Genomic DNA, 14,957 nt, shown 5'->3' on the forward strand with positions numbered 1-14,957 from the left:
TTTGGCAACAGTTCTTTTAATCTTAAAAGATGAAGTGTGTAGCTTTTTAGTTCTTTAATAACCACGTAGAAAGACGTATCATGGCCATATTCCAGGATGACACTGCCAAGATTCATCAGGGTTAAAATTGTGAAAGAATGGTTCAGAGAGCATAAAGAATCATTTTCACACATGAATTGGCACCTCTGAGTCCTGACCTTAACCTCAGTGAAAGTCTTTGGGATGTGCTGGAATGCTCATCTCTTGCATTGTCAGTACAAGATCTGGACCAAAAATTGATGCACCTCTTGATGAAAATAACATCACAACATTTATTTCCATCAAGCAGTGCATCAGTTTTTGGTCAAGATCTTGCATAGTATATGTATTTGCCTATTAAAATCTAAACAGTGACTTTTTTTTTGGCCGGGCAGTGTATATCATGGTGTATACATTTTATGGCACCAGCTAGATTTCTTGCCAACTTTCTAGTTTAACACCACTACTAAAAATGGACAAACACTAGTTTGCTAGTTATCAAGAATGTTCCTAACTAACCTACCTACCCAGCTACCAACTTAGCTATATTACAACACTAGTTTTCTAGTTGAAAGGGTTTATTAGGAAATTAACAAATGTTAACTTTTTGCTTACAGAGCATCAAAATTAAATCAAAATCAAATCACACCTCTGGGGTTGGGGTTTCAAATCCCGCCCCCCGCCCCTGCGTGCACGGAGCCTGCATTCTCTCCCTGTGCCTTGGGGGTTTCCTCCCCCAGTCCAAAGACATGGGTTGTAGGCTGATTGGCATTTCCAAACTGTCTGTAGTGTGTGAATGGGTGTGTGTGCGATTGTGGGCTGGGACCCCTTCCAAGGTGTCCCCCACTTTGTGCCCCAAGTCCCCTGGGATAGGCTCCACGCTCAGCAACAACCCCATGTAGGATAAGCGTTAAAGAGGACGAATGGACGGAATTTCCTCATGCCTCCAAGGTAGAACAATTTGCCAAGACTGGGACTGTATGAGTCCTCAATAACACTTAAACTGTCCAGTGTATCGTATTTATGATTTGTAATTAGGAGAATGCTTTGTTTGCATTTAATCCTATTAGGTAATAGTACATGAAACGGGGACAGCCATAAAATTAGATTACCGAGACTTATAAAAGGATATCTGTTTTTGAAACAAGCAAAAGCAACAAATTTTTTTACACTGATTTACAGTGTAAGATCAGAATTTCAGCTTTCATTTCCTGATATTTATATCTAGATGTGTTAAACAACTTAGAACATGGCACCTTTTGTTTGAACCCACTCATTTTTCAAGTGATCAAAAATATTGGAACATGTGACTGACAGGTGTTTCTTGCACTGTCTTTAAAAAAATGGACAAATCACACACCACTTCATCATAGGATGTGATGGATTTACACACATGGTTTCCCTTTGATTATGTGGAAACTGCCTTCTTTTATGTTCAGAATTTCTTAATTTTCTGTCAATTAAAACAAAGTGAGTTTCCGACAACCATTAACCTGATTTTGAAAGAATACTCTATTTTCAATCATTTTTAGGTTTGCTATATATTCAATCAAATGATGTTTATTACTGCACCTGCAGGTTGTAGCCACTTCAGGAGCAACACAGCATGTTCTGTTTCACCCCTCCTAATTGCCAGAGACAGTATCTATCTCCTAGAATTCTTTCTTGTGCATGTTTGTCACAAAGTGAGAAATGGCATAGTATTTGCAGTACATGCTGTTGTTGTACAGCAATCTTTCACATTCATCTCGTCACTCCATGCGATGTCTGACCTCATATATTACAATTTGAGCTACAGAACCGCCAATATAACCGCTGTTATATCCTATCATCTCCTTGGCTGCATACCTTTTCAGATTTTTGGAGACCATTCAGCACTTCATGCCTGCTAGCTTGAGTTAAGTTAAATCTAGAACTGTGCAAATCAACCCTGCAAAATCTACCCTGTGTGACAGTGTTGCACATTAGGCCTGCTGCCAAAGAAGCCCTCGAGGGCACAGATTTCAGAATTTTAAAAGCAGCACAACCAAATGGACCAGCCTGGCTCTACCCTTAGTTCACTGCAGACTGGGTATCTTTCAATGCTCACAAAAAATCCAGAAACGCAAAGATTTTCTCTTGAAAGGGGTCTCCTGAGGGGCAATGTGGTGGTGTGAGATCAGAACATATCAATCAGCTGGAACTGATGGTAGTCTATCTGGCCCTCAAGTTCACCAGGGCAGTACTAGGTCAAGACAGCACATACACTTTATCTCACTTCATGTATCAATAGCTTGGTGTGGTATCCCTCCCTTCTTCCTGGTGCTGGAGTCGCTTAAGGCCTCTCCTTATGTGCCCATGCAGGATGTCTCTAAAACTGCCTTTTTACTAGCGATCACCTCAGCAATAAGAGTGAATGCCATAGCAACGCATTGGTGCAATTCAGACGTGACTTACTGGCCAAACCTGGGGTTTCTGTCCAAGGTCATATCACCCAAGTTTGTAGCCAATTGACTGATATCACAGCGTTCCATGAAAGTGAACCTGCAGAATATTGCTTGGAATGTCCAGTATGAGATTAGGTTAGATTAGATTAGATTCAACTTTGTCAGTGTTCAAAGTACATATACAAAGCCAATGACATGCAGTTAGCATCTAACCAGAAGTGCATAAGTGGCATATTTACAATAAATTACAAATAAAAGATATACAGCTATGAGGGTGATATGTACAGGGGAATGGATGTTGAGGAGTACAGGAGGTGCAGTAGCTATTATATATAGGGATAAATGTGATCTATATATGTATGTACAATCATTGTACAGTGTACAGTGGTGAAGACATGTTAAGAATATAACAGGAATATGAACAGGATATACAAATGAATATATACATACATACATATATATATATATATATATATATATATATATATATATATATATATGTAAGGTAGGTGTGAATGCATTGTGTGATATGCATACACTCTTCTGCAGTCTACCAGCTGCAACCCACCATATGTTATTGAAGACTTTTATTAAATGTATCTATATTATCTTTAAAGTGAAAGAAAACATAAATATATACACATAAGAATATATATACACACACACATATATATATGCATGTATGTAAGTATAGTAGTGCAAAAAAACACATTATGTATGTAGTGCAAAGAAGTGAATAAGGTGAATAAACAGTGAAGTAAGTAACTGAAAACAGATATTACAGTATGTGCCCTATGGTACTATTTGGACCAAACGGTGGCTATTTAATCCTCACATTAATAGTTCATCAGTCACAGAGATAAAAAAAAACCCAGGATTCTGCCCTGTCTAAATGGCCTATAGGTTGGCTGGCCACCCAGTTTCTACTTTGACATGCCTACTCTACACTACTGTATGAGTAGTGTCTCCTCATGGGCATCGCTGAAAGGCATGCTGCTCCAGGAAGCCTGCACTGCTGCTGTCTGGATGTCATTATGCACTTTCCCCAGAATTTCGACACTCATACTTCCATACTTGAGAATAGCACTCAGAATCCATGAAAAGGTTTTTAAGGACATTTACCTAATGAAGAGATTGCATAATCATGGCTTTACTCTTATTTTGTTGTCATGTTATATTTTGAGACGTTCCTCTGCACATATCACTATTTTTAATCAGCCATGAGTAGAGCCATGACTTCACTTTGCTGGTAAACTAGTAGGTTGATTAGCTACTATTAAAATGCCAATAACACTGATTTTCATAATGTGTCTAAAAGAGAATTCATAAATGAGAAATAATTAAATACAATGCAAAGGTTTCCAAAGTTTTGTTCAGTTTATTGAGTCAGGGTTTCAGAGCCATTTGCCTGAATTAGACATTTTGATACACAGAGGTATTCTCTGGACAAAGATAGGGATTCATTTCATTTTTATGTTTTCTTTCACTTTAAAGATAATATAGATACATTTAATAAAAGTCTTCAATAACATATGGTGGGTTGCAGCTGGTAGACTGCAGAAGAGTGTGTGCATATCACACAATGCATTCATACCTACCTTACAATTCCTACAATGTTGACACTGCTGTGCTTGGCAAAATCTTCCAAGTCACAAAAGGCTCAATGTTTTTAATGAGGACAGCCTTTGGAAGATCTGTGAATTAAATGACACCTCTTTTGATTTAAGAGCTGTGTCTATTGCCCAAGTGACATTGCTTATTTCCCCAGAGACTGGCGTTCAGAGTCTACAGTTAAACACAGCAGGCTGCTAAGCACCATGGCTGGATTTGGGCAATCCACTTTTTATTTCCTCTGAGAGGAAGGGTAAATTTCAGTCAGTGTGAGGCACAGAGGTTACAGACATTCTCATGACACTGAAACCGTGCTGCAAGCTATGAAACACAGCTGTTCATTAAAATGGATAAAGCCTAATGGAGCTGTAACATGAATGCAGGCTCGGTTTAGGCAAAATTACTTTTAGGCCCAGATTACTAACCAAAACTCAGAATTATTTGGAAATAATTAAATCAAAGTTTAATTGTAGAGCTTTTATATGAAGTTACAAACATGTCATTAGAAATTTGAATTTAAATGCAAAAATCGGAATTTGAACTTTGGCACTTTTGTTTTTCAGTTTGGGAACGCACCTGTCTATGCCTCAAGTGGAAGCCCAGATACCGTGTCTCTGCCTGTCCAAATGCACACTTTTCCAGGCTTGACATAAGGCCAACCCATCTCAAAGGACTAATAATGTCATCTTGGTAGGCTGTGGCATATGCCCTTGTCAAAAAGTCACTCAGACCCTTACGCTTGCCCATTTTTCCGGCTTCCAACACATCAACTTCGAAATCTGACTGTTCACTTGCTGCCTAATATATCCCACCCCTTGACAGGTGCCACTGTAACAAGATAATCAATGTTATTCAGTGGTTTGATCTGTCAGTGGTTTCCATGTTATGGCTGATTGGGGTATATATATGTGATTATATATTACACACACATATATACATACATATATACACAAACAGAGACAGACAGAGAGAGAGAGAGAGAGACAGACAGACAGACAGACAGACAGAGAGAGAGAGAGAGAGAGAGAGAGAGAGACTCACACACTTAGCTCATTTTCAGTCAGTAAGGGATCGAATCATGACCGAAAAGGACAAACATCATCTTAAAAGGCTGTGTTTTTAATGTACAATGTAAATTTATACAAAATGAACTTGAACGCAATATTAATAATAGTTTATGAACAAGTTCATGCTATTTGTACAGAAGAGCAATTACGTAGGAGCATTTTGACCAGTTTGCATGAGACATCATTACTACTTTACTCCATGTGTGTGTACTGCAGCAGATAGAGTTCCTATGCACTGCTTACAAAGCTAACAGAAGTGACATGTACATTAAAAGGTAGAAAATCTTAGATAATCAAAAACAACAAAAATAAGAAAAACACATTTGCACATTTAAAATCAGAACATTTATTGCTTCACCTGAATACTGCATTGAAAGCACACGCATTCAGTATACACAGAAAGATCTTACAATAATATGGATCCACAAACAGCAGTGAACACAATGCTCTACAAAACTACAGAAATTTAAAAATTCTAAATATCAAAACAGTACAGGTGCAGTAGAGGCAGTCAGTTGTAACTGGTGAGACAGCGTGGTATAGACATGAGCGCCTCTCACACTCACTCTCACTTTCACAAACACACAGTTTTAGCACATCTGACTAGTGCTCAGACTGGCTTCCAAAACAAAAAAAAGTTGTAAATTTCTCAAAAATAGAGTGATTCATTGAAATGTTCATATAAATTATTATCGTGAACCAAACATGGTCATTCATTTGAAATCTTTTCCCTTAAGTGTATGTACCTTTTACATGAAACTCTTTCCTTCATTACAGTGTAGGGTGTAACAGCAAGAGTTTAAAAAGGGAAAGGAAAGATAACGTTGGGGGGAGGGGGAGGGGGGTGTATACTAGATGAAACAATACATATCTTTTCTACATGGGTCCATATGCAGACATGTAACACAACCCTTAACTGACAACCCAAACTGTGTGGGAGAAAAAAACGAAGAAAAAAAAAAAAAACCCTGAATATGAACCAATATTTATGGCCCTTGCTTCTAACTCTAATATGTGATGGGTCTTTGGAGAAACTGCATAAGCAAGGAAAAATTCTACTGTTCTTGAGATAAGGTCTGTAACTGAACTACAAAAAACTGAGGGAAACGAAACACTCCAGGACCCTCACACATCTACAGTCTGTACAGCAGATGTCAACCAAAGTGAGGGACCATCATCCTTCTGCTGTACTAAAACAGAAGGAGAAATGCCTTTGAAGACCAACTGCATTCAGTGGTACTAAGGTAAGGGGTGTAATTGAAAGAATGAAAATAACCTTCCAGTTTAAAACCTGCAATACAAAACTAAAAAGGAAAGAAACAAAAAAAAAAAAACATCACATATGTACACCAGCATAGTGTGTCCACCCATAACAGGTAAGAAAGCTGGAAAAAGTAGGTGACGCTGGACCAGAAGGCTGTTGGTGGCCCCAGTTAAAGAGCCCGTCCGGTTACTGTTAGTGTGTTCTCAAATCTCCACACGCTGGTTGTTGTTGTTGTTTATGCTACAAAGTCTGTGTTTGGGAGGCTCCTTAGTCCTGCTCCATAGGCTCTTCTGTGTTTTCTAAGTCTAGCTCCCCCAACTCCACGCTGCCCTCTGTGGGTGAGTCTGCACCACTGGGGGTGGAGTCAGAAGAGGCGGAAGGGCCGGCGGCAAGCTCATTACTGCTGCTGCTGCTACTGTCCGGCTCACTAGACTCCTCCTCCACCTCCTGCCTCTCAGGGCTGGAAGCGGGAGCTGTCTGCTCTGACTGGTCCATGTCACTGGGTTCCTGGGCGGAGCCGGAAGGAACTTCCCTCTCTGCACAGTCGGATTGCGTACTGGATGGCTCTGCAGAGACAGAAACGAAAGAGTTTGGATTCGGGCTCTACACATAGACTTGTACTTTGTTTTGAGGCACAACAGATAGCAAGAAAAACGATTTGATAAGAGGAAAAAAAAATTGTTTCACTGTATAAACAAACATTCAGAAATTCATCATTTCTTCAATTTATCATTTACCAAAAACTAACATTTTAATTCATAATTATTTAAGAAAACATTAATTAGAACAACTCAGTATGTTTAGATAACAAATCTGCATATGAAATATTATTTCAAAATTGCCTCCACTCATGATTAGTGCTTGAGCAACTTAACTTTTTATACTTATACTATGTAAGAATAACCTTGTTTGAGCTACCTGTCAAATGTATTAGCTTTTAATGACAGATTAATTGACTATTAGGATAAAACAGGATAGAAATTTATATAATAAACACACGTGATCTACCTGCATATAATTTGGTATACAAGTGTCTATTTTGACGAACACATTCAGCCTGGAAGTTAAATTAAAACTAAACGTTTTCAGGGGATACCTTGGTCCTCACAAGCTGTCGCTGAACTGGCATCCTCCTGCTCTTCCTCGTGCCCTTCATGTTTCTCCTCTGTCATGGATGTTGGCGACTCTGCATTTCCCGACACATCAGACACCCCCTCAGATTGAACGGTCTTGTCATCCGATTCGCCTTCAGTGTCTTCCTCCTCCTCATCCTCACCTCCTTCCTCACTGAACTTGAGTCTCTTCACCTCCTGCTGTTCTTCCTCTGGGTTTTCTTCCTCTTCTGCATGCTTGTTCTTTATGCAGCTATTCAAAGGAGACCCAAGGCCTGACGCAGGCACATCGCTGAAAAACATACACACACACACACACAAAGTGCTCTATAGTTAAAAAATGTAAGCGTGACAAAAAAAAAAAAAAATTCCAGAACTGCAATACTTTTCGTCTAGCATGTAGCTATAATCTCAATATACAAAAGAATATAAAGGTCAGCGTGTGTAATATTATACATCTTATGTATCTTGGAACTTTTAGTCTGTAGCTAAAACAAGCTGAATTAACACTAACTTTAAAGAACTATTTAACTATTTAAAGACAAATATGACCAATAAAGAGGCCAGAGTAAGTGAAGTATACCCAACAGGTTTGCTGTGGCCTGGTGTGTTTGAGTCTTTGTTTTCTGTGCTGTCCAGCAGTCCATTTGTGGCCAGTGAACTAGAAGGGGAAATTTTCAGTCTGTTCATCGGCCGGGGTGTTCCAGGACCATTCACTTTCCTGAGGAACAGGTTGTGAGGGAAAGTGAAATTCAGCAAAAGGGTGTAATAGCAGTAACAGTTTTTACTTCTATGGATAGAATCTTAATATATTTATTAATAAGCATAGGCTAATTTACCTTTCTGTGAATATGGATGTGCTACCTGGCAACATGACTCCATTCATTCTGTTAACGCCACTACATCCATTTTTCCTGAGAATGTAGCCAAAATTGGCAACAATTAGCATCAATCACTACTGTATATGAGCAGAACTAAGGAAATAATTTGGCATAAATTGATACTACTTACTCAGAGGTAGGATACACACAACTGACCACCATCACATTCTGGGAAAAGACAAAGCGTAAATATAGCAGAGGACAATGCCAAGTCATGTTCAAGCCCTTTTCCAGCACTTTGTAACATAGATAACATATAATATTTACACTTCAAAGAGTTTTGGCAAAAATTAATTATAACTAGTGTTAAACAAACTTCAGGAATGACAGACCTTTCTCCTTAATGCCTTAATACCCAGCGCCTGGGTATTAGTGTCTACGTTTTCTAGGCTCTGTAACCTTTCTGATAAAAAAAAAATGCTCTAAATATCAGGAGTTGTGTGTGCTTTATAATTAGAAATGACAAGTTTTATATGTTAATGGTTTGGGGCGCAGTGGAATTTAGGTCAGGTGGTGACTAGACTACATAATGAAACAAGGATTCACAAGAACAATGTGGGCTAAAGATAAAGCAGTGGACAGATACAATCACTATCGAGCTGGTATAACAGTTTATACAACAGCGCCGTCGAATTCTCAAGTCTGATTGGTTAAAAGGTGTTCAGCAATTTTCTATAACAGCAGCTATGACAGTAGTGCCACCTGTAACTCATATTAATGTGTCTGTTCTAATACATCATAGCTTCTATAGCAACTATACATGACACTCCACATAAACAGATGCGTGTAATTGTTGATACGGTTACGATGTGTGTGTGTGAGAAAACATTTATTTAGTATTTTTGGAAAGAGTCACCAGTGTCCACTTTTTAACAGTTTGAAGGAAAGCTGTTCCTTTAAGTATCGCTACATGGGAGAATTTTCAGAATGGAGTACTTTGCGTTTTTCTGTCTTATTAACTTCAAGAGAGAAACAGAAGTAAAAGAGATTCTAATAAGGGGTGTTTATAGCTGCTATAACGTAAGTGATAACTTGCGAATGTTCCACAACATTAAATTTAATATAAATGAATAAAGAGGAAAACATGCAGTTCTTTCACTAACAACAACAACAACAACAACAAATGCTAGCATTGGCAAATAGATGTGGTACAAGAGGAATAACACTCTGGGATGCGCGTTTATAGGAAAACAATCAACTCTGGAGTAGTAACAGATCGCACCACTCTGTTGTGTTTTATCCCTTATGTAAGAAAGTGTGCCGCGCTAAATAGTAGGCTGAGAGCACAACACAGACAAACTAATATATAATCATGTAGCACATCATTATTACAGAACAAGCGGAGGCTAAATGTCAGACTGGGATAATATTAGTTCCTGAATGTGTCTTGAACTAGATTTACAAGCATCTGCTTAAACACTGAAATGTTTCTAGACAATAAACCCATCACACTATTTCTGTATTAAAATGGAGAAGTTATTTACTTTTGTTTGATGTAATTGCCCTGATGTGCGATGCTGAGCTACTCATTTGTCAATCTGTTCTTACCTTCTCAACCCCTCTGAGAAATTTCTCTGTTCCTGTGTAGTTCCTCTTGGGATCTGTGAGGAGCTCGCACAAGCGCTGGATAGTGAATGGAATCCTGGGAAAGAAATGTAGAGCATATATCTAATAATTGGGCATGTGCCAATGTTAAATTTTCATATCACGCTAACTGGCTGACTTTCTCACTTTACAATATTATCCTAATATTGTATTTAAAAACATTATTTATATACTAAAAGATATATATATGTGTGTGTGTGTGTGTGTGTGTGTGTGTGTATCTCTCGCCCATCAATTATGGACAAAAACAGTTTGACTGTTCACCAACTGGGGGCGCTGCCTGTAAGAAAAAGGCCGTAAAAAAAAGAAACAGCCATACCAAATACACAAACCACAAATTTTTACAGTAAACTCATCACTTAATAGCTGTCTCCTTCCACACATATGATTATCTTAAGTCTGTACATAGTGCACTTTCACAGGGGTAAGATAGTTCAAACTGCCCTTCACCATAACCCCTTTCACACCTGCACTTTAATTCAACAATTTAATGATTCTTAATGGGAAGCGGTTGAGTGTGAACACAAGGCACAGTTGAAATACTAGGAATACTGAAGCAGCCAGGACAAGACCTAGAACAATTCCTGGAAAATCATCATGAAGGCTCATGCATGAACAGAAGCAAATACAGTATCAGCAAAAAGGATGACATCTTTATGACTATTTATCTACCTCTTGACATGGCTGATATAAAACTTTATGTGGGGGGAAAAAAAGGAGAGAAGCCTAAAGTCAATTTAGGAAAACAAGAGAAAATGGGAGTGATTCAGGAATGAAGCTGAAACATAAATTCTATTGAATCTAATGTATGTGGAATTTGGGACAAGTCTTGTGTGATGGGTTTCTTCTGGCTAATCTGAAAGCAGGCACCCCAATAAAACACTATTAAAAGGCTGCTTGATGCCAAGCCCAAATAGTACTCCTTGGTGGTGAAAGTGGAAAAAAATTTTTTAACATAAATCCTTCTAGATCTTCCACATTGAAAACATTTCTCAAAATTAATTTTACATTATAACTCAGTACGATAAGCAAGGGTGGTCATCAGGAGCACGAGCATGGGGCCAAGTAGATTTCGTGTTGTGAGCTATTGGTTTTTGAGTCCCAGTCACCTCACGCATAAACATAGTAAGAGAAAAGAGAGATGCTGTCCAGAATCAAATAATATCTTTGACATGCGATGTGAGGACAAAAACACCAAACCTCGTAGCCGAAACACTGGCCTACGACATAAGAAACTTTGGTAGATGAGGATAGTGGTCATACACTCACAATCAACTTTAATAGGAACACCTGTACAGCCGCTCATTAATGCAGTTATCAGTTATCAATCAGCCAATCACAAGGCAGCAGCACAATGCATAAAATCATGCAGATATACAGGTCAAGAGCTTCAGTTAATGTTCAAATCAAACATCAGAATGGGGAAAAGGTGTGATCTCTGTGACTTTATCCATGGCATGGTTGTTGGTACCAGAAGGGATGGTTTGAGTATTTCAGAAACTTCTGATCTCCTGGGAGTTTCCCACACATCAGTCTCTGGAGTTTACACAGAATGGTGCAAAAAATGAAGACACACACAAAAAAAAAAAACATTGAGCGAGTGACAGTTCTGCGAGTGGGAACGCCTTGTTGATAAGAGAACAGATAAAGGATTGGGCGAGTCTGTTCTCATGACAGGCTCAGATTTCTGTGGAATCTTCTGTAGTCTTCTGCTGTTGTAGCCCATCCACCTCAAGGTTTGATGTGTTGTGCGTTCTGAACTGCTTTTCTGCTCACCACGGTTGTAAAGACTGATTATTTGAGTTACTATGTCCTTCCTGTCAGCTCAGACCAGTCTGGTCATTCTCCTCTGATCTCTCTCATCGACAAAATGTTGACGTCAGACTGCAGACCCTCTGCACACAGGATGTTTTTTTGTTTTTCGCACCATTCTCTGTAAACTCTAGAGACTGTTGTGTGTGAAACCCGAGGAGATCAGCTGATTCTGAAACACTCACACCAGCCCATCTGACAGCAACAACCATGCCACAGTTGAAGTCACAGAGATCACACTTCTTCTTCATTCTGACGTTTGATGTGAACTTTAACTGAAGCTCTTGACCTGTATCTGCATGATTTTCTGCAGTGTGCTGCTGCCACATGAAAAGTGGCATGACTACAGTGGACGGTGAGTGCATACTCGTTTGTTTTGCGTTCGTCTGAATTAATGCATTTAACTTGGTTAAACTACAGTAGCTCAGTAATTACTAGCCGAGTTAATTAAGTTTCCAAAAAAACAAACCTGGATGCCGCATTGGAGCTTTAAATGAATTTGTGATTTGTCCACGCCTTGATACGGCTACTCACCCGTTGTATCCGTTAACGATCTTCAGTATTCTCTCTTTCATCTCCTCAAATGGGACGGACTCCACGTTAGGGTTGGCAGGTCCTCTCTGCTCTGGCGCTGAAGCTCGAAAGTCCTCCATCACCTTCTCCAGTTTGAACAGAAAGTAGCTTTTAAACTGCGACCACGAGACCCTATAGACAAACACACACACACACACACACACACACCATACATACAATTTAAGTCAGGAAGGCAGGTTTCTGAAAGACATTCACATGACAAACTTCTCTATGTGATGCTACTTTTCTACTTCAAAACAACCTGAAATATAAGCAGCACTTATAGAAAGTTAAGTGGAGCTTGTCCGTGTCACTTACATGGTCTCTCCGGTCTTGGCGACATGGCACAGAAACTGGTCCAACACCGGAGACACCTCCTTTTTCCCTTTCTTCTCAAAATCTGTGGATAACATACAAACACAAGACAGCAGTTGACTTACACATTCTTCTGCCAGGGACGGCATCACGGCTTGACCTACAGCTTATAGTGAAAAAATATTAATATTAATAATAATAATAATGACAGCTTTAAACAGTACAACCCTTCCCAAGATTACATTCATTTTGGTTATCCTTCCAGCCAAGAACAAAAGCTCTAAACCTACTGACTAAATATTAAACACTGCCAGATTACCAGCTTTACTGCTCTCAGTTTATTAATAAGCAAAGTTTAGTCACTATAATTACTGGCTTCAGTGATTTGAAATATTGTTGTCTTAAAGACTAAAAACACCTCAGCTACGGTATGTATAACTTGGACAAGACAACACGTGAGAATATGAAATAAATTAAAAAATCCCGCCTGTTATCAAGACGTTTCAGTAAACATTACTCTGAAGTGTCTAATGCGCAGCTAGCTAGCTCGCGTCTCAGAACTTGCTTTACACCGGAATGGCTACCAGTTAGCAGCTAACCGCTAAGCTCGCTAGCTGTGTGAACCCACAAGGCGAAAACTCAACAGGACTAAACTACTTCATACCACAAAAGGCAGTTTAATTCATGACAAAGCGACGAGTCAAATCTCAACCCCGAAGAAGTTAGCGGCGAACGCTAACGACTGAGCTAAGCTGTCGTGCTAACGTGAAGGTTTGGTAGCTAACGCCGGCCCGCCTCGATAACGTTCAGTCTAACTAGTAAATAAAGTAAACAACAACAGAAACAACAACAACAACCTTTCAGAGCCTCAAGAAGGGTGTCAATTTCCATGTTTCCAAGCGTCTAACTCCACCACGAAGCGACGTGCTAATGGCTGCTGTTGAGAAGGAAAGCGGAAAAAAAAATTCAATATGGCGTGCGTGACGTCACCGGTGGAAAGCGGCCGGTGTTGTAGCACGCATACTCTCCAAAAAAAAAAAAAAAAAAAAACCCTCCGCTAGCCTGACTTCTTCACTAATTACTACTCCACTGATTAGCACTGCAGTGTGTATTTTTTTTTTTTAATATATTCACTGACTGCTCTGTTTACAATCAAACACTCGCTAGGTTTCTATGATTAACACGCAGCCTGCTGTGTCCCGTTAGTAATTAACCATTATACCGCAGCGCTGTTGAATCCTCGAATCTGATTGGTCAGAATCTGTTGCATGCTCGAATCTGATTGGTCAGAAGGTGTTGCTTCTATAACAGAGGCTCTGAAAGTAGTTCCGGCTGTAATTCAAATCACAGGTTTATATTAATGCGCCTGCTTTAGTATGTTATCGTTTCTATAACATTAGTGAACAGCTAGTTCACAGGGACTTGGATAGCGGATGATCTACATAAGCTTAGCGTAATGATAAACGGATTTGAAAAAAGTGCTGTTATTTAACAAAGAAAAGAGTAAAGCATTTGTTAGATTTTTTTTTTTTTTTTTTTTTTACATTTACGGAAGAAGTCTCGAGCACTTTGTAATGGTGTGTTTTACGCCACGTTGAAGTCTTGAACTCCACCCACACTGATTTTCTCCCCAGTTCAGCTTTTGCAAATTCCCACCCACCGGGGAAAGTGAAACCAACCGCATGTATTCAAACTCCTGCTCATGCTGCATCACAGGGCGGCGTAACACACTAGGAGGAAAGCACCATATCCGCCGTGTTCCTCATGCATGAGATCACACACGCCCATGATTGGCTAGTATTGCTGTGATTGATAGGGCAGAGTGTGTGCAATCCCGCCCACCCAGAGAGCAAGGGCAGTTTTGCCGTCTTGGACTCCCGGCCTTCTCGCAATCTCCGTATGATAAGGTGAACGCTTTTCTGTTGCACCACTCAGGATCCCTGAATCTTAACTCTGAGAGAGAAAAAGAGTGTCTGGTGAGGGCATGACTTTACAGCTGCTATAACATAAGCGATAACAGGAAATAACAACATTAGCTGTAATTATAAAAAGTTATATGTATAGTGCAGGATGTCTTTTTGACTGAAACTGCAAAGCACTTCTGTAAGTTGCTCTGAATAAGGTTTTCTGCTAAATGCTCTAAATGTAAACAACATATTCAGGAATAAATTCCAACATTGTTATCGATGAAAAACGTCTGTTGTGTAAGAAGAAGAAGAAGAGTTCAAGATATGCTGTTATTGGAAAATAATCATTCACTGCTGAAAAATCCA

General features: G+C 39.3%; 1 protein-coding gene across 1 annotated transcript; it reads right to left on the reverse strand.

Annotated features, from left to right (window-relative positions):
- Positions 1-5,452: 5,452 nt before the first annotated feature.
- Positions 5,453-13,704, reverse strand: ppp4r2b (protein phosphatase 4, regulatory subunit 2b). Its single transcript, XM_026925761.3, has 9 exons — positions 13,542-13,704; positions 12,688-12,769; positions 12,331-12,501; positions 9,928-10,021; positions 8,510-8,547; positions 8,338-8,412; positions 8,082-8,219; positions 7,483-7,790; positions 5,453-6,952 (listed from the first exon to the last, which is right to left on the reverse strand). The coding sequence occupies exons 1-9, from the start codon at positions 13,573-13,575 to the stop codon at positions 6,654-6,656; spliced, it is 1,239 nt and encodes a 412-aa protein (XP_026781562.3). The 5' UTR covers positions 13,576-13,704; the 3' UTR covers positions 5,453-6,653.
- Between the last annotated feature and the right edge of the window lie 1,253 nt (positions 13,705-14,957).

Source organism: Pangasianodon hypophthalmus, chromosome 2 (genome assembly GCF_027358585.1).
Source record: "Pangasianodon hypophthalmus isolate fPanHyp1 chromosome 2, fPanHyp1.pri, whole genome shotgun sequence".
In the NCBI taxonomy this organism is placed as follows: domain Eukaryota; kingdom Metazoa; phylum Chordata; class Actinopteri; order Siluriformes; family Pangasiidae; genus Pangasianodon; species Pangasianodon hypophthalmus.

Bases quoted from the DNA above. Each gene is read 5' to 3' on its own strand.
- ppp4r2b (XM_026925761.3), bottom strand. From the start codon at position 13,575: ATGGAAATTGACACCCTTCTTGAGGCTCTGAAAG. The intron at 12,770-13,541 runs GTTGTTGTTGTT...TGTTATCCACAG, and splicing joins CCTTCTTGAGGCTCTGAAAG to ATTTTGAGAAGAAAGGGAAA. The intron at 8,220-8,337 runs GTAAATTAGCCT...CCTGTTCCTCAG, and splicing joins ACATCCATATTCACAGAAAG to GAAAGTGAATGGTCCTGGAA.